The 24,698-nt window shown below is 37.5% G+C and overlaps 1 protein-coding gene across 6 annotated transcripts in view; it reads left to right on the forward strand.

Moving 5' to 3' along the window:
• Positions 1-3,253: 3,253 nt before the first annotated feature.
• Positions 3,254-24,698, forward strand: part of TCERG1 (transcription elongation regulator 1) — a 44,395-nt gene continuing 22,950 nt past the window's right edge. For 3 of the 6 annotated variants that reach the window (XM_083352711.1, XM_083352715.1, XM_083352716.1), the window contains exons 1-7: positions 3,254-3,377; positions 7,236-7,461; positions 13,065-13,208; positions 14,699-14,948; positions 17,472-17,714; positions 22,466-22,528; positions 23,853-24,053. In XM_083352711.1, the coding sequence (XP_083208837.1) occupies positions 3,268-3,377; positions 7,236-7,461; positions 13,065-13,208; positions 14,699-14,948; positions 17,472-17,714; positions 22,466-22,528; positions 23,853-24,053 (1,237 nt within the window). In that variant the 5' untranslated portion in view covers positions 3,254-3,267. Of the gene's footprint in view, positions 3,378-3,849; positions 4,107-7,235; positions 7,462-13,064; positions 13,209-14,698; positions 14,949-17,471; positions 17,715-22,465; positions 22,529-23,852; positions 24,054-24,698 lie in introns of those variants that run through there. The other 3 variants (XM_083352713.1, XM_083352712.1, XM_083352714.1) reach the window with 3 other exon arrangements.

The raw sequence follows: 24,698 nt of genomic DNA on the forward strand, positions 1-24,698 counted from the left end.
TGGGAGGGAGGGAACTGTCAATGAACTTTTTGGCCATCCTCATCTCTCTGCACTGCCTTCCTGTCTGAAGCAGTGATGCTTCCAAACCAGACTGTGATGCTGTATGACAATACATTCTTTACCTACCAGCTGTTACAGAAGAACTCCAACATGATAATGCTCTACAGAGGTGTAGCTAGGCTTATAATCTTGGTCACCACTGCCCCGACTTCTTGACCCAAAGAGCAATTTATTCCAGAAAATGTAGCAGAGCCAAGGAAGTGCTAGGAATTAAAGGGATGGTTTCAGAGGGTGTGAGTTTGTGTTTATGTAGTAAAATTATAGTGTTTACTTCAGTCATAGAGAAATGTATTCCTTGGAATTGTTGCTTATTGGAACAATAAATTAAAAAAAAACAGCTGGGAAAAAGTAAGTATAACTGGCATATGACAGAAAGAGGACTGGATTTGGGATAATTTTGGGGGGATGGAACAAACATGCTGAAAACAAGGAAAACATTTAAGTAGGACTAGACAAATGCCTAAATTAGATGTATGCTTGTTCTGTTTGTGTTAAGACCATCATTATTAATGATTCTGTGCTATCAATTTGGTATGACTCCTAGTGGCCAGATAAGTACATTTACTTCAGGATGATCTGTCCCCTACCCGTTCTTCAGATCTTCCAAGAATGCACCCACAATCTCTGTAATTAAGTCCATCCACCTTGCTGATATCATCCTCTTTTCTTTCCTTCCATCTTTCAGCATCATGGACTTCTATATCATTTCATAATGTGCTCAAAGTATTATAATTTGAGCCTGGTCATGTGTACCTTAAGTAATAACCCAGAATTAATTTGTTTAATGAACCTGATTGAAGAGTTCCAAATTTTCCAAATGCAATAATAGGGGGAAAAATTAACTGGCAAGAGAAAATATACAGAAAAAGTTATTCTGGCCAAAGAAAGTTTCAAAATACTGATTAAAAATTGTCAAATATCTGCAGTTTGCCATATTCAGTTTTATTTTGAACCTGAAATCAGCTACATGTAATCACAAAGTATGCATTCAAATCTGCGAAGATATTTTGTTTAAAATTTTATTTTAACAGGACTGACCTTGAATAACAGATGGGAATTCATTTTTATGCCTTTATTATAATAAATAATGAACTTGTTTATATTGTTATGTGAGTCAGTTTAGTGTAGTGGTTAAGGCATCCGACTAGAAACCAAGGGACCTTGAGTTCTAATTCTAACTTTCACCCAAAGCCAGTTGGCTGACCTTGGGCTAGTCACTTTATTTCACCCCTAGGAAAGAAGCAATGGCAAACCACTTCAGAAGAACCTCGCTAAGAAAACATCAGGGGCAAATCCAGGCAGTTTCCAAAAATTAGACACAAATGAATGGGGAAAAAAATTACATGATTTGCTTGAAGAATCATGACAGACACAAGTTTTTTAGAAATGATCCTGGTTAGCAATGAAACAATCAAGAAAGAGGAAGAAAATTTTCTACAGGATATTCTAACAAAAGTGGGTGGGGGTCCCCCCTCCCCATTCTAACATGAAAAGGCAGCTTTTCTTGACTTCTGGAAACTAGATGGATGAACCCAGTATAGTTTCCTTAACTTTTTCTTTTTTTTTAATTGAAAAGTTTTACAGTACATTTTTAAATACAAAACCCCTCCCCTCCCCTCTCCCCAACTCTCCCCTCCCCTCCCCCCTCCCTGACTTCCCCCCCTCCCCGACTTCCCAGAGCTAAATACAGGGTATAAAAATACAAACATAATCTAAAATATGCAAACAATAAAATATTAAATTCTATCGCACTTTAACTCTTAATAAAATAACTACAAGCTAGTTATACATCATATAAATCCACTACTTATTCAAATGCTAAGTGAAACTTTTTAGTCCCATATTTATTCTGGATATAATCCATCCAATCCATTTTTCATTTGTTAGGTTTCCTCTTTTTTAAGATTAAGGATTGTTTTGTTATAAAAAAAATAATTTTGCCAATTTTCCACTTTGTTTCCTGGCATGGGTAGAAGTGCTACGAACAGCTTAAGGCGACAGTGCGGAAAACCCCCATATATAGTTTTTGAAAGTTAAATAACCCGCACTATATTTGCCTTCAACAAAGCTGCAGAAACAGCGATTCCTGCTATTTCCAAATCACTTCCCCAAAGGCTCTCTTGCACTATAAAGAGCAGCGGCTTGAAACAATATACTGAATCCGTCCGACATAAACACGCGCTTAAATCAAAAATTCCCTCTCAATTCTGCCACCGCCTCTTCTGCAAAAGTGATTCCGCTAGTGCTGATTGGATCCCGCAGCTCAAACGTCTCTTCCCACGTGCCTATTCAATTGGAAGATGATTTGGTATTATGCCGATACAGCAGCTGCCCTTTAAAAATGTGTAAAACTCGCCTTTTATCAGAAGCTTAAGATTTGTGGGACACAAAGGCTACTTAAGTCGCTTTTTTTCCCTTTCTCCGAAGGCATAACGGAAATCCATGGCAAAACCCAAGGTTATCCAGCTATTAAGTCACTGGGTTGGTCAAGACAGCAGGCTCTTCATATCTCTAAACGAGCTCATTAATGAGACATAGTTTTAAATAATTTGAAATGAATAAAAGTCCACTAGAAACAGCTGAAATTGCAGTTTAAACACGTGCAGAAATCTAACCTTTTTTTTTAAAAAAACGACGTTAATACGAAGCCTGACAAAGACGGATGCCTTCTTTAGATTTTTCTGTCCCCGAATTTTCTCTTTAAACGCCGCAAATTGGCAGCCGTCACTCAGAACTTGTAGAGTGAATCTGACAGGCTGCCTCGAAATAGGAATTAGCAATACGGTAGCACATTTAAAAATAAATCATAATTGATTCACATAAAGCAAGACCTCAAAAGGTACTAGATTGGCCTACACTATAATCTCGGACGTACGATTTTACAATATATTTCTTCATTTTCTATCTCTGCGATTTCCGTATAGCAGCACTACATTTACTTTCAAGGCCCGTTCCGGGTTACAGATCACGTGACCCAACCCGACCGGTCCAGAAGAGGGCGCCCACTACGGCGCTACCTGACGGTCTAGGCACAAAAATGGCCAGTCATCGCGCGCTTTCCGCCTCTCATTCAAAATCGGCGGCGACCACCTCCAATCGGAGGTTAAGCTGAGCCCTTTCGTTCTATGATTGACGTTTCCAGCAGCCACTAGCATACAGATGGGGCCTGGCAGCCATGGGCGTGGACAAAGCCAGAGTCTGCTGGTGATGGCGGAACGAGGCGGCGGCGGCGGCGGTACCAGTGGTCCTGGTCCTAGCGGTGCTGGCGGGGGCGAAGGAGATGCAAGTGCAGCGGAACGGTACAACAATGAAATCAGGTAAGGAGGGGAGTCTTCCGCTTGAATCGCTTCGCTCGGAACACCGGGAGGAGATAGCGGTCGCCGGCAGCACGAGGCCTTTGCGAGCGCGTGCGCGCCTGCGCGCTGGCGCGCGCCTGCGCACACCGCACGCCGAAAGCTCGAGCGTTCTTCGGCTCCACTCTCCTCAGTGGTTCGACCCCTCCCCCTTCGGCGCGAGGCGGAAGCGGCCGTTCAGCTACTCTCTTTCCCTCCCCTCCCCCCCGCCATCCCTCCCGCCCCTCTTCAGTCTTCGCTTCGTCTCCGGTGAGATTTCCCCCGCTTTGCTCTCTCAGGCGAAAGTGGGTGTCGTTGGGGGTGGCCATTTCTGTCTCGAACGGCTGTCCGCGCCTGGTTTTTTCGGGGAAGAGAGAGACGCTGCGGGGACGGCGAGCCTTTTCTCTCCTCAGGGCTGGTTCCCCGTGGTGGTGGTGGTCTTTTGTGGAGGCTTTTGAGGGAGGGGGTGGTTGCTTCTGGGCGCTGGGACCTTACTCAACAAGCGCGCGCGCGTGTGTGTGTGAGAGAGAGAGAGAGAGATCTCGTCCTCTCTGGGTTCAATCCCGAAGCCTTGGCACGTGCTCCGCGAGCGTCAGAAAGGTTGGTGGGCTCAGCCCCAGAAGTCTGAGGGAGCGCTGGACGCAAAGTTTCCCGAAGTCTTGGGGCGCCTCAGACTGGATCCGGGGTCATTCAGCAGGAGGCAGCGAGACGTTGGTATGGATACACGAAGACTAATACATATGGCGAGGTGATCGGGGTTTTGTCGGTCGAACATGTTCCCAACCCTCCGTCTGAGGACGTTTCCCAGACTAATGCTACAGTATTATTTCTCCAACCCGTCAAATAGCTAAAGCCCATTTTCCTCAATTTATAAAATGCGATCTAGGTCAGCGTTTCCCAACCTTAGGAACTTGAAGATGCGTGGACTTCAACTCCCAGAATTCCCCAGCCAGCTATGCTGGCTGGGGAATTCTGGGAGTTGAAGTCCACGCATCTTCAAGTTCCTAAGGTTGGGAAACACTGATCTAGGTTACTGGTGTTTGTGGATGCTTACGTTTTGTTTCGTCTTGTGGTTCGCATGGCGAAAAGCTGCAGCTTCTCAACATGTGACTGCGGAGCGAAATAGTGTCTGTGATCCAGTATAATAGGGTGCTTTGATAAGGTAACTGTCGGGATTTCTATTAGAAAATATTACTCAACATCCCTTTATTAGAATGAATGTACTATTTCCGTTAGAAAATATTAAATTATCCATACATTAAATGGTCTTCAGAAGACTTAGGGGTATGCTATGAAACTAACCATGGAAGATGTTTGAATCCAGTTATTGTTGGATTGTAATTAAAATCCTTTGCATTTTCAAGATGAAATTGAGGGTGCTCAACATATAGGACTATAATCGTAGGGTACTTAGTGTATGCGGCAAAAAAGGCTATCCAGAGTTTACCAGGGTACTCTTATGATAAGGGACTTGTCCCTCTTCCAAAAAATCACCCATAATTTTATTAAAAGTATAGTTACATCTTAATTCCTGTGATGTCTTTCCTACAATGCAGGTGATTCTTTTTTTTTTTTCTAGTGAGAATAGCATTAGACAATTCAACAAATCATGTGACTTATAACAGCCATTTTGGCCACTATTCGAGATACCTTTGTTACTGACATGAACAGCTACCATTTTAAATAGTGTCCATGGAGATGTAATCATGATGGAGAGCACTGAAAAAAGTACATCATGATGGGAAAATGAAAAAGAGTGAAAAGAACAAATATAGCTGGAATTGTCCCTTTTATGATTACTTTAGTCTTATCAGTCTGTCTGGTGACTAGAAGTCAGTTTATATAAAAATAACCCAATGTTTTGAACCTGGATAACAAGGTAACTGTGGTTAAGGTATATTACTCAACAGCCAATCTTAGTAAAAAGTTTGCCCAAGTTTTTAGTTTAAAAAATTATTCTCAGAATAGTCTGGTATAAAATCTTACATGACTGCAGCCTTAGGTTTTATAGTAGTAGACTGCAATTACCCAGGTTTCTATATAGTACTTGGGATTAGTAAACGACAGTATTCTTACAGGTAGTCCTTAACTTACTGTTTGGAGCAGAATTTCCATCATAGTTTGTTGCAGTTGTGAGTCAAGTTGGATCCAATTTTACGACAATTTTTACAGGGTCATTAAGCAAATCCCCATAGTTAAACCTCATGCCTGGATCATGGTCACATGACCATGGGGTGGTGAGACAGTCATACATGCAAGTCATAAAAGTGAGAAACTCACTTTTCCAAGGACATCATAATTTAGAACAGTTGTTAAATGAACAATTGTAAGACAAGGACTAACTGTACTAAACATTACAATCTAGAAAAAAAATCTAGGCTATGCAAGGAAGCCAGCAGTGGTTATGTCCAGTGAACAGTGGAGATTTTGGTGGAGAAAGGTAATGGAAAGGTTTTATTTTGTGAAAGCACTGTATTCTTTGGGAATCACACTGTCTTTTCGGAGCCTGAAGAGGTTTTTCTAAATGCCTATTATGAACTAAACTGAAAATATATGTATACATAGGAAAGAATAAAAGACACATCTTCTGTTGAATCTCTTATCATGTTGTCTCTGATTGATTTAGAGGAAGTTGTAGAACACACTTGCTACACTGGTAATCTCCAGTTTGTATAAAATTACCTGCATGACAAAGGGGAAAAATTAGCTCTTTATATAAGTTTTGGTTCAGGAGTTAAACTTATATTTTCAAAGAGTTCATGTCATTTAATGTTTACCTTTTATGATTTTAGATGCATTTACTCTTTGGAAGAGCTAAACCCAATCAGATTTCAGGGTGATTACATTTACTGTAAACATATTGTACTTATCTGTAAGCAAATAATTAAAAAATACTTCATAAAGAGATCTAATGAGACATGAGGATGACAGATGGAAGGGTTAGGTCAGCATTGCTGATATTTTAAAAATGCCACAAACCAGATGTGCTATTTTCTATTTTTATTTACTTTTTCTAGCTGTAATTTATGGGCTTGAAGTTTAAATGGGTAGAGGCCATCTGATAGCTGGGTGCAGGCTATCACATTGGCTTCACCAATATTAAAAGCATAATAAAATGTTTACACATGTTCATCTTTCATGTCTTGTCAAATTATGAATTTACTATTAACAGTACCATTCTTAAGCATCTGAATTTGGGCAGAGTCCCAAATTAGAAGGCATTAAATATTATGTGTCTTTGTTGTTCACCACCTTTATAACCTTTGTTTTTTTCAATTTTGAATCATGCCAACATTGGTATAGCACTGACATTAAATGGTGGACAAAATTGTTTTCCTGAGAGCGTCCTAATAACGCTTGCTAGTTACAAAGGTGAACAGTTTTTCTATATATATTTATTAAAGTATCTTTGTAGAGGGCTAAGTTGCACAGTGGGTTTAGTATACTGTACTCAAATTCTGCTCTACTAACAAGTGAAAATAATGTAGATGTTCTCATACAGCTATGTTTTGCACACCCATTCATGTTATGATACTGTTGGGTGTCTTAGGTGTTATGAGAATTGATTTGGAAATCATATATATCTGTAAGAAGGGTGTGAGATTGTTGTCATGTCAGATACTTTGCCATTGGGAGGGAAACTTGCATAGTGTCTTTTCGTTCTAAGTAATTCCTGCCTATCTACTGGTTCATAGTAATTTAAATGGTGAAAACAAAGCCTCCCCATAAGTTTGGACTCTCAGTTTTATTCATGAGAATGTCTGTGAATATATTTTGTTGCATGCATAACAGCGGTGCTTTTTGATGATGAACAAACTCTTGTTCTTTTGGTTTTGCTCACAGAATGGCTCAACAGCAAGCATTAAGATTTCGTGGTCCAGCTCCTCCACCAAACACTGTTATGAGAGGCCCACCACCGCTTATGCGTCCTCCACCACCTTTTGGTATGATGAGAGGTCCACCTCCACCACCTCGGCCTCCTTTTGGACGTCCTCCATTTGATCCTAATATGCCTCCAATGCCACCACCTGGAGGAATTCCTCCTCCTATGGGACCTCCACATTTACAGGTAAAAGGCTTAAAGGTTTTATTGGTTGATTCTTTGTAAATTTCTGTCTACTGAAAAATCATTGTAGTAGATTTACAATGAAAAGCTTTTCTGAACTGCAGACTTGGTTCTTACTGAGTTCCAATTTTGTCCTGCTATTTGTAACTTTTTTCATTAAACTTTGAGGATATGTTAAAAGATTTCAAGTTGTTCCCTGTTGAAATAGAAAACATAAGATGTTGGCTGTTCCCACTGTTTTTTATTTCAGCTAGCTACCTGACAAAGCAAATTAACATGGTAATGATAGTCTTTCCAGTGTACTGAACCAATTTATTTGATTGTTTTTTAAGTGTCCAATCTGTAGCAGTAAATAATGCTGAGAAAAACATTTGAAATAAAATAGAAGACTTCAGATGCTTATTTGCTTCAGATGCTTATCAGATATTTTGCTGAAAGAAAATGCCTAAGAGTAAACTACAAACATTTCTGACCTCACTGAGAAATTATCCCTTGGAGTGCAATCTATACTTTTACAAACCCTGTATTAGACTATTTAAGTGAATTCTGGGCTTAACTAGGACTATATATCTAGATGATTTAGTTGGTACATAATGGAACATTAGATTGCTAAACTATATATAAACTCTGTGTGTGTGTGTGTGTGTGTAAATTACAAAACAAAAAATAAGACTGCCATACATCAAAAAGTCTCAGAAATCACCAACAGACTAGTATAACCACATAGAATCAGCATAGCACACAAGCCAACTAAAGCCCTTCAAAACATCCTAAAGTAAACTAAAAGACCCAGCAGCCCCAGAAGAAGAAAAAAAACAGGAGTCATCTACAACATACAATGTAATGATTGCAACAGCCAATATGTAGGACAAACAGGCCGAAGACCAGCAGAACACATCCATCAACACCAACCAGCAATCATAACACAGATGAAAACTGATTTCACAACATATGGAGAAGTTTAATTATAGTTTCAACTGGAAAACTGATCATCCTAGAATCTAGATCAAGCCAATTCTTAAAATGCTAGGGATTTCCTAGATAAATTAGCCATCAATAGACAACATAAATATAAACAATATCTACATACTATGCAGAAGAGACATGTCAAAAAGGCAGGGGGGAGACAAAAAAAACCTCCCCACCAGCAATCAAATGAACATAGATTACCTCCAAGATTAACATCAGACTAACAATCAAATAATAACCCAGTCAAGGATTTGCCAAACAAGTCAAAACAGCCCAACCAAAGAAGCTCTAAGACCACCTCCACCAACATTGAGAAGGCAAGCCACTAGAATATATTGAGAGCAAACCCCATTCCTTAGTAGCACTAATGATGTTACCTAGTTGGGGTAATGAAACATCTGCAAGAAAAGAACCAAGCTCAGAGAACACCAAGGGACCATTCAAGTAAATTATATTTTGAAATATTGGTTGTCGTTAATTCTGTTCAAGATTTTGTTTGGCTTTTTAATTTGAAATTTCCCCAGTTATTAAGATCCTCAAGACAGGCTTGCTTGTTTAGGATTCTCCCTGCAACAAAAACATATTGGCTGTCAGGGCCCACTTCAAAACCTCATCCCAAGAAAGTAGAAATCGTGGAAGCAGTTTCTTCCAAAAGGGATCTTTTATTAGGAGAGGTTGATAGCAGGCATACTAGTCCGGGTCTGAGGATTTCCAATGCAGACCAATAGGTTAAAGTGTCCCAAGCAAAACCCCACCCCATAGTTCATCCGGTCGGTTCAAATGGGCCAATCCTCAGGTGTTAAGTCCTTTGTGGGAATAGGAAGATAGCATCAGGCCGTATCTCCGGCCTTTTGTACTTTCTCTTGGGAGTGCAAAGATAAACCAGTTGCTGGAGGTTGCATTCCTTTCTTCCTCCCCTCTTTGCTAGCTGACATCAAGGGAGGAGAAAGTTCACAGAGAAATAATGCAGGAAAGCAAAGTGTTACATTGTAGCAATAGAGGAAGTCCCCCTCCCCTCCGGGAGTATGACAGACCCCAGGAAGGGAAGAGAGTGAGATTTGGGTCAGGATGAAAGGGTTGGGAAGGGGTACCCTGCACCTATGGGTTCTGACATTGGCACATAAAAAAAGCATATCTGACTACTAACTTCTGAAATTCCCTCTGTTTAGAACTAGAATTGGGCTCTACTCTGTAAATGTTTTGAATATGTCTGAACCTGACTTCAAATGTGTCTAGTTATGTATTGTAGTTTAGTATTTCAAATTATGTCTTTTTTTTCATTCATTTAGCTCTCTGCCTACTTTAGTTTGTTTTCTTTGTCTCTGACAGGGGCATCTAACATGATTTGTTTTCAACTGTTCATACCCTATTTTCATTATTCCACTTTCAAATTCTTCCAACAGTTCTAGGTTTTTACTTTTTCCCCCAGCCTTGTCTCCTTTTGAGTTTTCTAGTTCTATTGGTGTCTCTAGTACAAAGATTCCCAACCAGGGGTGCGAGGCAATATTCCAGGGGGTGCAAAATCTTGGATTTTCAAAATTATAGTGTTTATGCATAATTCATTGCCATTATTTTGAACTTTTGTAAGGGGTGCGGGGTATAGAAAAGGTTGGGAACCGCTGCTCTAGTATCTTTATGGTGTATCTTTTAGCTATAATGAGCCCTGATGTTTTTCTCATATTCTTCATTATTGGCTTTTATTTCTCATTTTTCCACACTAGAATTTTAATCCAGAGTCCTTTAAAAGCTGTCAACTAGTGGAATTTGTTGCCTGATGAAGTGGCATGTTGTCCCATCACTGTAGGGATTCAGTTACCTAGCCAAACCATTTTAGCAGATCCTCTACCAAGCAAGTGCCAGCTTTTTCTAATCCCTCAAATTATTGTTTAACTGCCGGTTTTCACCTTGCCTTTTTATTTAATTTATATATCATGTAATCCTTGACCTACAACCATAGTGGAGCCTACCCATTACAGTTGCATATTGTGTGGGTCTTTAAGTAAGGTTGTTTTGCTCAACAACCTCACTCTTTGCTGTCCCTAATATTGTAAAGTGGAATGGGGTGCCTAAGATATAAGGTAGGCCCTGGGAGGCCTAGAGCAGGCACAGGACCACCTGCTCTGTACTTTTAAACGCTTTCCCCATCACCCGAGACACCCTGTGCTCTGTTTCCTGCCCCTCAGGATCCCCACTGCCCTTGGGCTACTTCTTCCCCCAACACCAGTTCCCTACTGGTCTTGCCCCTGCACCAGGTCCCTGCAGGGTTTGGGCCTCCTCCCCATGACTCATCTGGAGGTCTGGAATTCATGTTAGGAGGGCAGGCCACTTCATCTTTCAGCATGCAGGGGAGGGTGTTGTGCATCCACATGCTGGAAGTGGTTGTCATTTCAATATGGCCACAATTCCTTCTGGCAGTGATGAAATTGCGGCTGCTTCCAGGATGCAGCTGCACAGCACAGCAATGAAATAGTCCTCTGAAGCTTTTCACAGTGCTGCACAGACCATGTTAAGGACCCAGAAAAGATTGTTTTGTTGCTGGGCCATATGGACGCAACCCTAGGAGTGGCAGTCATTTTCTGAGCAACTACACTTCTATGCAATTGCTTGGGAAATGACAGCTGCTTTTTGGATTGCACCACATGATCCAGCAATCAAGCAGCTTGCTATGCTTCCCTAACCCAAGCTCTAGAGATCTTTAGAAAGATAAGTGTGGAGGAGATGGTTGGACCTGGGAAGAAGTGGGAGTGGGAAGAATGCCCAACGTTTGCGGGACATGTGGGGGGGCGCTATAGCATCCCTGTGATCAGTCCTAAGTGTGAATGAGCATAGTGTGCTGTGAGGATCATAAATTCAGGACCAGGTCATAAGTAGCTTTTGAAGGTCTGCCATAACTTCAAATGGTGGTTAAGCAACTGGTCATAAGTCAAGGACTTCCTGTGCTAACTAGGTCTTCATTCAAGAGTGTGCATTTAAGTAAAGAATGTGCTTTTAAGGCCTGTCACCTGAGCCTTTCTTTGATTCACTCTTATTGGCTCATCAGCTGTTTGGTTTTAATGAAATGTTCTTTTCCATGCCAGCTAGAGGTATAGGAGGCCAATTTTCCAGGCAGACTGGTCCTCCACTACTCTCACAATAGCAGAACTGTTCCCTCTGAACTTTTACAGTGTTTATATTGTATGATATCAGTGAGCTTAATCAGTGCCAGAGAAATTACAGTAATTTTGTGGCATTTAACACGTGCACAGAGTATCTGGATTATTGGAAAATAATTTCTAGAAAAGTTCAAAGATTATATCAAGATCTTGCAGTTATGGGATTTCTTTAACGAAGAGGCTTGCCAGACATCCACATTGGTTTGATGTGATGAAGATCTTATACATTTCCCAAAATTTTAGTTCTGTGTCTTTTTTAGTTCTGTGTTAAGTGGTTGCAATTAACTTTTTCTTGATGTCTTCTAATTTTATTCATTAGTGTAATTTATCTACCACCTGAATCTTGACAGTCTCTAAATAGTTTACAGAATGTATTCAAATGTGAATAAAGTAAATTTAAATTTTAATAAAATACTTGTACTTTAACCTGTCTCCTGGGGATTTTGAGTCCAAGGTGGCTCAGGAGTTCATGGCCATTATGTCAATTATGGACTTGTACCAAGTAATTGAGGGCCTGATGCATAGCAGGGATTGCATGCTGGAGTTGGTTTTTATTTTGTAACATGATCTAATGTTGGAGAGCATTGCCACCAATCTGTTGCTATGAACAGATCAGTCTCTGATTGTCCTCTGGTTTGCTGGCATCACCACCTCCATAGGGAGGTGTTAAACCTGCCTCAGGCTACTAAAGGATCCTGTTCAGTTCCAATGGGACTTTGGGATTTTCTCTGAGAATCTGCTAGGCAGCTTACCTGATGACTAGGTGGGTGATGAGGTAGGTGATGAGACTTTGGACTGGATTGCTCCTATGCGGCTTCCTTCTGTGTGCAGATCCAGAGGTGCACCTTAATTTTCTTTGTTTCTCGGGGAAATAAAGCACCAGAAGACATGTTTAGAGCACTCTTGTAGAAGACAAAGAATGAATCTGTCTGAACACAGATAACAGCCCACATTTCGGCTTACAGTACTTTATGATGATAAGGACTGCAAAATGCTGGTACTTCACCTTTTTTGTGTCTGGCAGTAACCACCTTGCAGTCCTGGTTAGGATAACCTATTGCCTGCTGGAAAGCAATGGGTCCTAGGAATATCTATAGGACCACATTCATGCTATTTGACCAGTTGTTCAGAGTTCGAAAATATAGTTGTAAGATTAATTATGCTTTATTCAGCATTCAATTCCAATGAGTTGAATAAATTTCACACATTGAATTGCTATTACTTTGTATTTGTTACTAATATAACTATATAACAGGTGTTTTAGTTATATAACAATTGTTGTGTTTGTTTTGGGAACTGCACTGCACTGTTTTCCTGTAATAGGAAACACATTTTTCTGTTCTGTGCTACTTTATCCCTCTTCCACTGATCACCTTGTTTCTTTTACATGAACTACATGTTTAACACTTCTGTAGGAAATAAACTTTCTTTATTATGAAGGTACTGGATTAGTGTTTGATGTATTACTATTATTTCTATTTATAGAGACCACCTTTTATGCCTCCTCCTATGCCACCCCCTCCTGGTATGATGTTTCCTCCAGGGATGCCACCAGTGTCTGCTCCTGGAACACCAACTATGCCACCTAATGAAGAGATATGGGTAGAAAACAAAACTCCAGATGGAAAGGTCAGCGTTATATCTGTTAACAATTACAATAGTAATTGTTATGTCAACAAATGAAATGGAAAACAGTTTTTTTGCATAGCCTAAACCAGGGCTTTTCAACCAGTGGTACGGGTACCACCTGTGGTGCATTGGCACCTGGCAGGTGGTACGCAACCATCCTAGAAAAGTGGTAGCAGGGGAAGGGAATGAGCTGAACTGGTGGCAGCACCGCACAAGCCTGAGCAAGAGATGGCTGGAGCTGCAGGGCTGTCAGGGCTCAGCGGAAGTGCCAGGATCAGTGCCAGGCTCCAGCTGGAGTTCAGCGCTGATCCTGGCGCTTCGAAGCCCAGAAGTGCCGATCAGCTGGAATGTTGCAGCATCTCCAGGGTCTTGTGATTTACATTCAGATGCTTGGCAACTGATTCATATTTATGATGGTCACAATGTCCCAGGGTCATGTGAAGTGACCAAAACCTGCTGCAGATGGGGGGGGGAATAAAAACCAAACACCCCGCCCCCGCTGCCAATCCTCAACAGAAATGCTCACAACAATGAAAACCTCGGACAGGAGGAAGAGCACCGCCGGGCGGGCAGGCACGTTTCTTGCTCGGCTGTGGCTTGGGGGGCACTTTTTTCAGTGCCATTGTAACTTCAAACAGTCACTAAGCAAACTGTTGTAAGTCGAGGACTACTGTACTTCATCACTTTTTTCCTTTTTTTTTTTATCATCAAGTTTTTGACACCTTGCTAGGCGACTGGTGGTACTCTGATGTTGCCTTATCCTAAAAGTGGTACAATGGGTGAAAAGGTTGAAAAGCCCTGGCCTAAACAATTCCAATCAATACATACTGTTGGAGTGTTTTATATTCTGTACGTTTGAGAACAGTCATAACTGAAAACTGTTGCTCAAAAATGTTGATTGGCGCGGGTAATCAGTTTTATTAAAATTGGCCAATTGGCATATTTAAATGTTTTAAATCACATTTTAAATTCTCACAAGAAACAATGGAAAGAGAAGGTAAAAACAGATTTTTTTGTTTTATTTTTTATTATTAAATTTATTTGCCACCCATCTTGCCACAGGCCGACTCTTGGAGGCTTACGACAGTAGAACATAAAATTTTATAGGTATAGAAAAGTACACACACACACACAGGTAAATATAATGCAAATATAACAATAGTAAAACAATAACACAAAAATAATGAAAATATAGTAATGTAATTTAAAAAATGGCTAGGGAGGGGAAGACGGATCTGCTATTAATAACATCTTCCAGTGTGGTATTTCCCCTATTGGATCACCAGACCAACCAGCAGAGCCAGATCTTCAAGCTCTTATGGAGGACAAGAGGATGGAGACAGACCTCATCCTGGGGGGCAGGATATTATGTGCTGCCTACACTAATCGCCATAATTTTAGCTTAAAGCTAAATTAAATACTAAAATGGCTAGATAGTATAGGATGAATGGAAAATTATGTGGAATAACAAAGATGTAATTTTCTCCTAGGTTTATTATTATAATGCACGGACACGTGAGTCAGCATGGACTAAACCTGATGGAGTGAAAGTTATCCAACAGTCTGAATTAACCCCAATTTTAGCTGCTCAAGCTCAGGCGCAGGCACAGGCTGTAGGTGCCTCAACACCTACTACTAGTAGTCCTGCATCAGCAGTATCTCCATCTACGGCATCAAGTAGCTTGTCTTCTACTACATCTACCACTACAACAGCAACTTCGGTTTCACAAACAGTTTCCAGTGAGTAAAATTTGCAAAAACAAACAAAAGAGCGGGTTGGGGAAGTTTATGAACTTTGGAAATAATTTATTATGTAGTTTGTTGTATCAATATAATTTTGTAGGTCTTTGTGACCCCCATGTATATGCCTTTGGTACACATTATCAGTACTTAAGTGGAACATTGTTTAGCATATCTATATTGATGATTTGTGTTGTAAACAATCTAGCCTTTTTGAGGGGTACTTTTATAAATGAGTCAGGTTATTTAAGTTGTGCACCTGTCCTATGTGCTTATTGTTGCATCATCATAGTGTTTATGGTCATTTGTATCATATTCAAAATAATTTCATTGTTTTAACAGGAAAAAAACCTCTTTAAAAAGGAATTTTTATTTATTTTTTTATTTTTTTAATTTCTTCAAGGTTTTTCTCAACTTTGTTTACTTTTTTGATACAGATACTAAAATCTGAGATAATAGAAGTAAAAAAATCTTCACATGCATTTGCTGCCTTAAACATGTAATTGATGAAATTCTTTCCTCAAGGCAGAATTCTAGAACAATTTCCCTTTGTCTATTACAGCTAATGTCATTAGTAGAGAAGAAATGTGTGACAGTAATCTCTAGGCTTGCACTGTGCTTTGAATCTGATCTTTAGAAACTACTGCAATATGTGAATGTAGCACTGATTTTAACACCTTGTAAACACTGGGCATGCTCCTAGGAAAAGCAGAACTGCTTTAAGGTGTTGAAAACAGTACGACATTTGTACTTATGTTTTGAGGCACATTTTGAAACACCATACCTTCCAATTTCTTAACTGAATTGCTAATGCAATGTACACTTTTGTTCAAGAGGAAAAACCCTGCATACTTACTTGCTTCAAAGGTCTTCATATTTCACAGAAATATTTGACTTCTGTTGGCATTTCTTATTAAGGGAACAGCTGGTGACAGTTCTAATCTGTTAAACTATATGTATGTATGCATATACAGTTGGAAAGTGTAAGAACAACCACAACACTTAATAATATAAAACACATCATTTTCTGTCCCAAAATAGCCACAGCTAATTGTTTCCAAAGCACTGTTAGCTTGCAAAATAGAGAACAACTAAAATTCTTTATTCTTCCATATGTTTAGTCCCTACGGCTCTTCAAATGTATTTCTTTCTTCTTTCTCTTCCTTTTCCTTCTCCTGAGTTTGATGACTCTGCAGCACTCCAAACTCATGGCAGTTCAAGGAAGAATGGTTTGAGCTTGTGAGAATGCTGAATTTTGTGGTATATTAACCATATTCAGCTTATATCATAAATGCCTGATTGATCTTATATTATGAATATATAGCAGTGATTCATAAGAAATTTGACATAAAGTTTCTAAATCTCTAGATGTCTATGTATTAACGTGAAGTGATCAAGTGTGGTTTTATGTCTTTGTACTTGTCTGTATATATACATATACACATCTCTCTCCAGACTTGCCATCTGTGTAACAAGCATTTAAACCAAGGAAGAGAGAGGAAAAAATCATTTCATGTACATATTTATTTAGTATACTCTTTTTCCATTTGTCTTTAAAGTATAAATACTTGGCAGTACAGAAAGATTTGTAGAAAGTGGCATTTCTTATGCAACAGTTTATATTTGACTCTGAAAGCAATGAGAATGTTACTTTTTTAAAATGACAAAAATGATCTAAAAAATGAAATACTTCCAGTTTGGGGAGGCATTGAATTTCTGAATTACAAAATGTGTGTTTCCCCTTTTAAATAAATAACTCGTAAATTAATCCAAATTGCTGCTTTTCCTAATTTCATTCAATATGATTTATTTTAGTTTCTTAAGTTCAATACAGTATCAAAATATACCAACGTATCAAATGTAGCATTAATTTTTAGTGCCAGCTGGAGGTGCTATAGGATTCTAAAACTTGTAATGTTTCAATTCAAGCTTGAAAGATTAGACATTATACTCCTGTAGTGCTTTCCTTTTGGTTTGAAAGTTTTGATTTGTATTTCCTATTTTCAAATAGTCTAAGCAACAGGGAAATTATCACTTTGGTATATATTTATATTATTACATCCATTTTTTAAGTGACTAGATGTTTGTTTTACTTAAGTAAATCAACATAAAATACGTATAAACAAAAATATTTTGGCATTTGCTATGAAGGTTTGTTAGGCTAATTACATAGAAAATGTGGAGGTGAAATATAACTGTTATTTGAAAAAAAAAGTTATATTCAGAAGTATAGCTCACATGCTTTTGAGATTGAGTATATGGATATAAGGTGTCTTTATTCCTTGAAGCAGATATACCTTTGAAAGAATAGAGCAACTTAAGGATGTTAGTTCTAACTTTTAAACCTGTTAGCAAGTTTTTATTCTAATGAAAAAAGTGTGTAAAGTCTTAAGCAGCCTCTTTGCAAATTGTTTATATATTTATAAATATACCCAGCTTTGCAAGGAAGTCTTGGTGAACCCTATAAAATATACAATTTGTACTATATGATCCAGGGTTTCAGATGTTTGTTTTCTTTATCAGCACCTACAACACAAGACCAGACCCCCAGCTCAGCTGTTTCAGTTGCCACTCCTTCAGTCAGTGTTTCAACCTCTGCTCCTTCTGCTACACCTGTGCAGACTGTACCCCAGCCAGTCCCACAGACGCTGCCTCCTGCAGTTCCTCATGCAGTTCCTCAGCCAACAGCAGCAATACCTGCTTTTCCACCAGTAATGGTACCTCCATTTCGTGTTCCCCTTCCTGGCATGCCTATTCCACTTCCAGGTAAATTGGGAAACAATGACTGTCTTATTAGCCACATGTCCGTGTTGTCAATTTGTTTGCACTCATGTGTCCACTGTGTATGCAATTTGCCTGAATCCTCTTCATTTAAAATTTATTGTTAAAATTTGGAATTTTTAGCTAGACTAATTAAAACACCCTCTCCCAGCTCTCAATATCGATTTTGATTAGAATGAAGCCACATTTTTTTTGCTTGAACACACTACACCTTGTGTTTTAAAATACATTTATTTCAACTAATATCTGGAAGAAATTCACCTTGTCTGTGATACTTAAGTTGCAATCCTTTAGAACTTAGTTTTTGAATAAGTGGTCTTAAATTTGATAAATAATGCTTTCAGGCAGCCAAGCATAGAATTGTGACATAAGAATGAGATATATGGATAGAAGAAAATCTTCATGTTAAACAAAACTGTGTATTCAGAGTTTTAAGCTAACTAATCACCTATAAAAGTTCATTAAATTGTCAGAAATGAGTTTAAACTATACTTAGTATTTATTATTTAGAGCAGGGGTCCCCAACCCCCGGTCTGTGGACCGGTACCAGGCCGTGGCATGCCAGCAACCAGTCCGCACAAACAAGCAAAGCCCCATCTGCAGAATGCAGGCAGCACACAAAACCACACTCCCTCCAGTCCGCAGAAAAACCTTTGAGCTCATATATTATCTGATCATAACTTTCAATAGCCCCAGTCATCATGATGAATAATGAAGGATGCTGAGAATCGTAGTTCAGCATTATGTACTAGGCCCTTTATGTATACACATACTTGATAAATATTAAGTTGATAAATTATAAAATTTTAAAATAGTTTAAGCATTAAGAGTTATTTTGCTTACTGGTAATTATCAGGTGAAACATATGATTAAAAACAAGGACCACAATATATGATAGCATGTGTAGTTGGCTCCTATTCTATCCTTTTTACTCCTTTGTAAAGCTGATTTGGCCAAGAAAATTCACAATTATGGACAGATATTTAGATATATACACAATATACTGTAGTCTCTATTAGATCATTAGCATTTTCAATTACATATTGGCCATTAATATTTTTGTAATACTTTATTGCAAATATCAAAATGATTTATAATTAATTAAAATACAAAATATAAACAGATTAAAATAGTATAAAATAACTCATTCAGTTAAAAACTGAGAGAAAGAATAAGGAAATTAAAAGCCATTTATATAAGGTTTGGGAAAGAGATATAGACTTTAATTCTGCATCTCAAATTATAGCCGTAAGTTCCTCATGAATTTCAGGAAAGAGAGCTTTTCAAAGTAGAACATAATCTTATCTTAACTTTCACTTTATCAGTCCATATTTCCATTTTAAATGATACAACGTATACTTTGTATTCTCAAAATGAAATCAAGCTTGCTTAAAAGGAGATGTGCAAGTGATAGCCATGTTAATTGATTAAATCTTTTCTTAATAAACATTATGTTTCTTTACTCAAATCCTTGTTTCTTCACTCCTTCCTTTTCTTGAATATGGGTACAGGCTAGAAAGCTATTGTTGATTAAGTGCATGCAAGCTACTAGCTATGGCTTCTGCATTTTGACAAGCCAAGATTTAAAAGTCCAGTTATAAATTCATGTCCTGGCTCTTTTGGAAACTATCAGATGTAGTTTCCTTGTTTGAATCTAATGCAAAGACTTTGGCTTGCTTACTCTTTCTTGGCTTGTTTACCCTTCCCAAGTAGTAACCCAATCATAGAAATATATTTGAAAATGGATTTCATTACAGATTTGGCTCTTTTATGAAAATGGTCGCTAATGTTGCAACCATTCTCAGTTGCCTGGAAGCACTTTTTAGAATAGATACATATACAATGCCAGTTTCATACTTTGACACTATCAGTGTTATGGTGAAACATAAGATCACATTTCAGAAACGCTGGTGGTTTGCGGGTCTGTGCTTCTTGCCAAAATGTTTGAATTTGTAGTGGAAACCTGGCCTCTTTATAACATACAAAGTAATATTCTAGTAGCTATTTTGTAAAGTAGTATTCTCTAAAATATCAGCATAAATGATAATTTATCAATACATTTTATTATGAATATTAATATTTAGATTTATTTTCTGCCTTTCCTCCAGGAGTTCAGGATAGTTTACCAAGAAATCCCATTTTATTTTATCCTTAAGCTTGAAATGTTTCCAGAATATTCAGAATAGCAGTTTTGTATCTGAAGCAGGATAGTTTTCAGTTTCATCTGTTAAAATAATGTAAAATAAAAAAAGTTTTTGCACAGGTGTTCATGCCACCATGGTATATTTTTTTCAATCTCTGTGTTACTTAGAAGTCCTGTCAGGTTGGAATTCTATTTCACTGAGGGGGAAAATACAGGGTTGGAGCATAATTGAAAAATGTTTTTTTTTACATTTTGCTAATAAATAAGATCAGTAATAAAGCAATTAAGAAGAGATGTCCCAGTTTAGACTTTTTGTAATCCTAAAAGCTTCTTTGCTGTCACAAGAACTGGAAGTTTTATTTTTTTAATCACGTAATTAAGGGAAACACATATTTGATCTGTTGAATAATTAAATAAACACTATTTTGCCTTTTGAATCAGTATAGACTCCTGGAGACTGCCTGGATTAGTTCCTGCAATTGGCAAGATTTTGCAAGTGGTTTGCTCTTGCCTCCTTAGGACTGAGAATCAGAAGGACTAGCCCAGGGGTAGGCAACCTCGGTTCTTTTATGACTCATGGACTTCAACTCCCAGAATTCCTGAGTCAGCTCAGGAATTCTGGGAGTTGAAGTCCATGAGTCATAAAAGAGCCGAGGTTGCCTACCCCTGGACTAGCCGAAGATTGCTTAGCTGGCTTTGTTTTCTAAGATAGAATTAGAATTCACTGTCTCCTGGTTTCTAGTCTGGTGCCTTAACTACTACATCAAAGTGGCTCTCTCTTGTGTAATTACAGCAGTGCAGATTTGCAAAATCAGTGTGGCACTGTTTACACTAGTATTTATAAATGTGATTGCTCTTTATTTAAACATTTATTGTAAAAGGTAGCTATAGATTTATATGTCAAAGTTGACAAAATTACTGTTTTCTTCAGAAATCTTTTATGGATTCTTCCATACATATTTTTTATAATAACTTTAGGCACAATTGTGTATGTGGGTGCAATTTCCTCTAAATGAAAAGAGGCTTGTTCTTAAAGTATATAGGAATGCCTTATTTTCATAGTTGTTCAAAACAACTTAGCATACAATCAAAACCTTTACAGTTTTGCTTTATACAGAAATAAAGGCTCTGCATCTTACTAGAGAAAAATACCCCAAATATGCTTTTTCAAAAGATAACTGGACTTTCTGTGTTTTTCCTTGAAGACATTTGTTTCTCATCCAAGAAGCTTCTTCACTTCTTCAGTGAACTGAAGAAGCTTCTTGGATGAGAAATGTAATGTCTTCAAGGAAAAACAAAGTCCTGTTGCCTTTTGAAAAAGCACCTTAGGGACAACCATGACCTGAATTACTGAGAATCTCCATAGACAGAAAAAATAGCAGGTTCTGGATCAATTCAATTCAATGATACTTCAACATTTTTGTGTTGGACACTTGTGGAAAAGCATTTAGTTTTATTTCTGTGTATGTGCTTGAACTGAAAATTAATTACATATTTGGTAACTAAATAATAGATGGGAGTGAAAATATTAAAAAAAGATTCAGAAAGTTCCAAATTTTTCATATTGTGTTAGGATATTGTATATATTATATACAATAATAAAATACCTCTGTTGCAGTTATCTTTAAATAATCTCTTGTGTGGAAACTCATTTTGCATATTATTTCCTCCCTTCTCTGCTCATTATTGGATGCCTAATGTTATGTGATCTGAAAATCAGTTTTTTAAATATAAAATACTAACAATTTTGTTCCTTTCAACAAATATGCTTAATCAGATCTTTTTAAAGTTATCTTTACTATACAATAATTAGCAGGAGCTCCCATGTTTTGGGGAGCTTATTTGAAATTTTTTTTTCACCTCAAAATTTTTGAATTTTGAGGTGAAAAAAATTATGAGACAGAGGTAATGTAGGCTGCTAATGAGCCATCAACTCAGCTTTTCTATTTCTTTATTTTGCCCTGTTTATCTTACCACTTTTTATCTCAGTTTATTTCCTTGCTTTCAATCTGATCTTTTTTCCCCTTTCCAAACTGATACTTCTTGACCTTCTAATTACATTCTGACTTCTCACCAGCAGCTTTCTGTTCTTGTTAAATATAAAGCAGTCCAGTAAGCACTTATAAGAGCCCTATTGAGCACAGTGGGACTTATTTCAAAGTAAACACACAGAGAATTGATTTATATAAGCTGTTTTTAACCTAAGTACTTGATAAAAGTATGTAAATAGAGCAGAATAAGTATGACTTATTCTCATAGCATTGCTTTGTAAGGGGGCGAAGAAGCGTGTCTTCATTGAATTTAAACCCCTGGGTCATTGTTTTTTTGTTTTTGTTTTTTAGAAAGGACTGGTGTCTTCCAAGTCCTCTTACTCATTATAAAGCAAGATTATTGTAAAACAAGTAATTTTCTGGCATGACTTTAATAAAATACTATCACAAAACTGACTTTAAATCTTCCTACTTATTTCTTGTTGCCATTGGAAAAAAAATGGCATGCTAAATTTCTAGCAGGAAATTGATACTCTCAGATTCCCAGTGGTAGCTGACATACAGTGGCAGCTTTCCAACATGCTTGCTTATCCATTTTACAGGTGTAGCAATGATGCAAATAGTCAGCTGCCCGTATGTAAAGACAGTCGCTACCACCAAGACCGGTAATTTTTTAAAAACATCTTAGTCTGTTTTGTCTGTAAGTTGGCATGGTAGTGAATGTTGTTGTTTTACCTTTTATTTGCTTTTTCCCCAAATAACTGGATTTTTATCTTTATTTTCAAAATATACTTGTAAGTACAGATTTCACATGTAGCCAGCAAGAAACTCTCCCAATTAACTGAAATTATTAGTTTAATTATTGTAGTATGGATTTTCTGCAAGTTAAAATTACTCATGTGAATCTCTTCCATGTCCATGTTTGTTTTTTATTTTATTTTATTTTATTTTTTATGGGGATACAGTGCTTGGTTTTCCCTCTCCTGCCATTTGTACAGTGACCAAATCTTGTTTGCATGTTAGTGTGTTTGTGTTTGTGTGTATATATATGTCTGATTTTAAATCAATATTATGAAGGTTGTTCTACATACCTATATTTCATTAAAAATAAATAGCACTGTCACTGAAAACTACATTTATGTGGCACTAAGGCTGTTATTTTTGTTAACATGAAAATAATATTTTACACTAATGTACTTAAAAGAAAAACTTAATTGGCAACACAGTTATAAAGAAACCTTAATATTATGCTTTGAATTAAGTTATCACTATTTAACCCAGCAGCTATCTAAAATTGTATTAAGCATTCCAAAACTGTTCTAAGAAAAAATTAGGTCTAGAAATAAAACACTATAAACTTAATCTTCAACAGAAATATTTTTCCTCTTAAAAATTTCTATAAAGAGGCAGTCTGTTGGAACATTTCCAGTATTCGGGTTGCCAAGACATAGAAAAATACTGATTCCTATAAATGGTTACTGCCATTGGTAGGAAATGGAACTCATAAGTGTCTCTTCTTTTTCGTGGTGCTTTCATATATAAAACTTGGTAGATTACATATTTTAACTAGAAAGAAAAAGCACTAAAAGTGATTATTTATTGATATTCACTGTGCAGTGGTTGGCTTTTTTAACTTTACTACTCTTAGTTATGTTGAAAGTGTTACTTTTCAAGAACAGTAAATTATTTTTACTTAATGCTAAGAACTAATGTAAACATTAGAAAAGCTTTTAAACATGAATAATACAACGTCACATGGTATGTCGAATGCTGACTAAAGTTTGTGTTAGAAGTAGGTGGTTATGAAATCAAGGGATGATAGTGATTAGAATTTGCTGGAAGCACACTTTATTGTTTAGAAGAAATATATGCACTACTATTAATATCGGCTCAGTTTTCGGTTGCTTTATATATTGATTTTAGCTTGGTGGTTTTAATTCACAGAGTTACTTTTCATCAGTGTTTACCTTTTTATTGCTCCTTATGTAGGTGTCTTGCCAGGAATGGCTCCTCCTATTGTACCTATGATCCATCCTCAGGTTGCTATTGCCGCTTCACCTGCTGCATTGGCTGGAGCAACAGCAGTCTCTGAATGGACAGAGTACAAAACAGCAGACGGGAAGACATACTACTATAATAATAGGACCTTAGAATCAACATGGGAGAAGCCTCAAGAACTAAAAGAGAAAGGTACAATGTTTACTTTTGTTTGGATACATATTGTAAGTTAGTTCAGAAAATTAAGAGAACCTCAGTTTAATAGACTCTGAGATGCCTATCTATTAAAACTAAGTGTACGATAAGTGGTTTCAAGACCAAAAATACACTTGTAAAAAGAAAACCTTATCGATAACCTTCTGGGAAGAGATGGGGGCGGGGGAGTTTACTGGTTTACAGTTAACATTTTGGATGTGTGAGAGGTTTGAAGAAAATGTGCAATGTGTCTTGGAAGACTCTGACTTCTTTGTTGAAGCACTCTAAGCTTCACTGATGTTAACAATTTCATTCTGTTCACAAAATTGACAAAGCTAACATAATATTTGAGCAATTCTTCATTGCAGGCAGTTTCCTGTACTAGATCATTCATTTTCTTGGCCTAATTTCAGATTTTTTTTTACTACTATCCCTCTATTCCTTGAAATTCAGTTTTTGTCTCATAAATCCAAAATCTACTGATTCAAAGTGGATAAAATCAACATATAGTATAGTTGACTAATGTATTTGTACCTTTCTGCAGAAATTCAGATAAGACATTGCCAAAAAATATTGGTGCCACTCACTATTTCTCAAAGCATCTCAATTTGCCATGAAAAAAATGTATCTGACACAAGTAAA

The sequence above is a fragment of the Vipera ursinii genome (genome assembly GCF_947247035.1).
Source record: "Vipera ursinii genome assembly, chromosome: 2".
In the NCBI taxonomy this organism is placed as follows: domain Eukaryota; kingdom Metazoa; phylum Chordata; class Lepidosauria; order Squamata; family Viperidae; genus Vipera; species Vipera ursinii.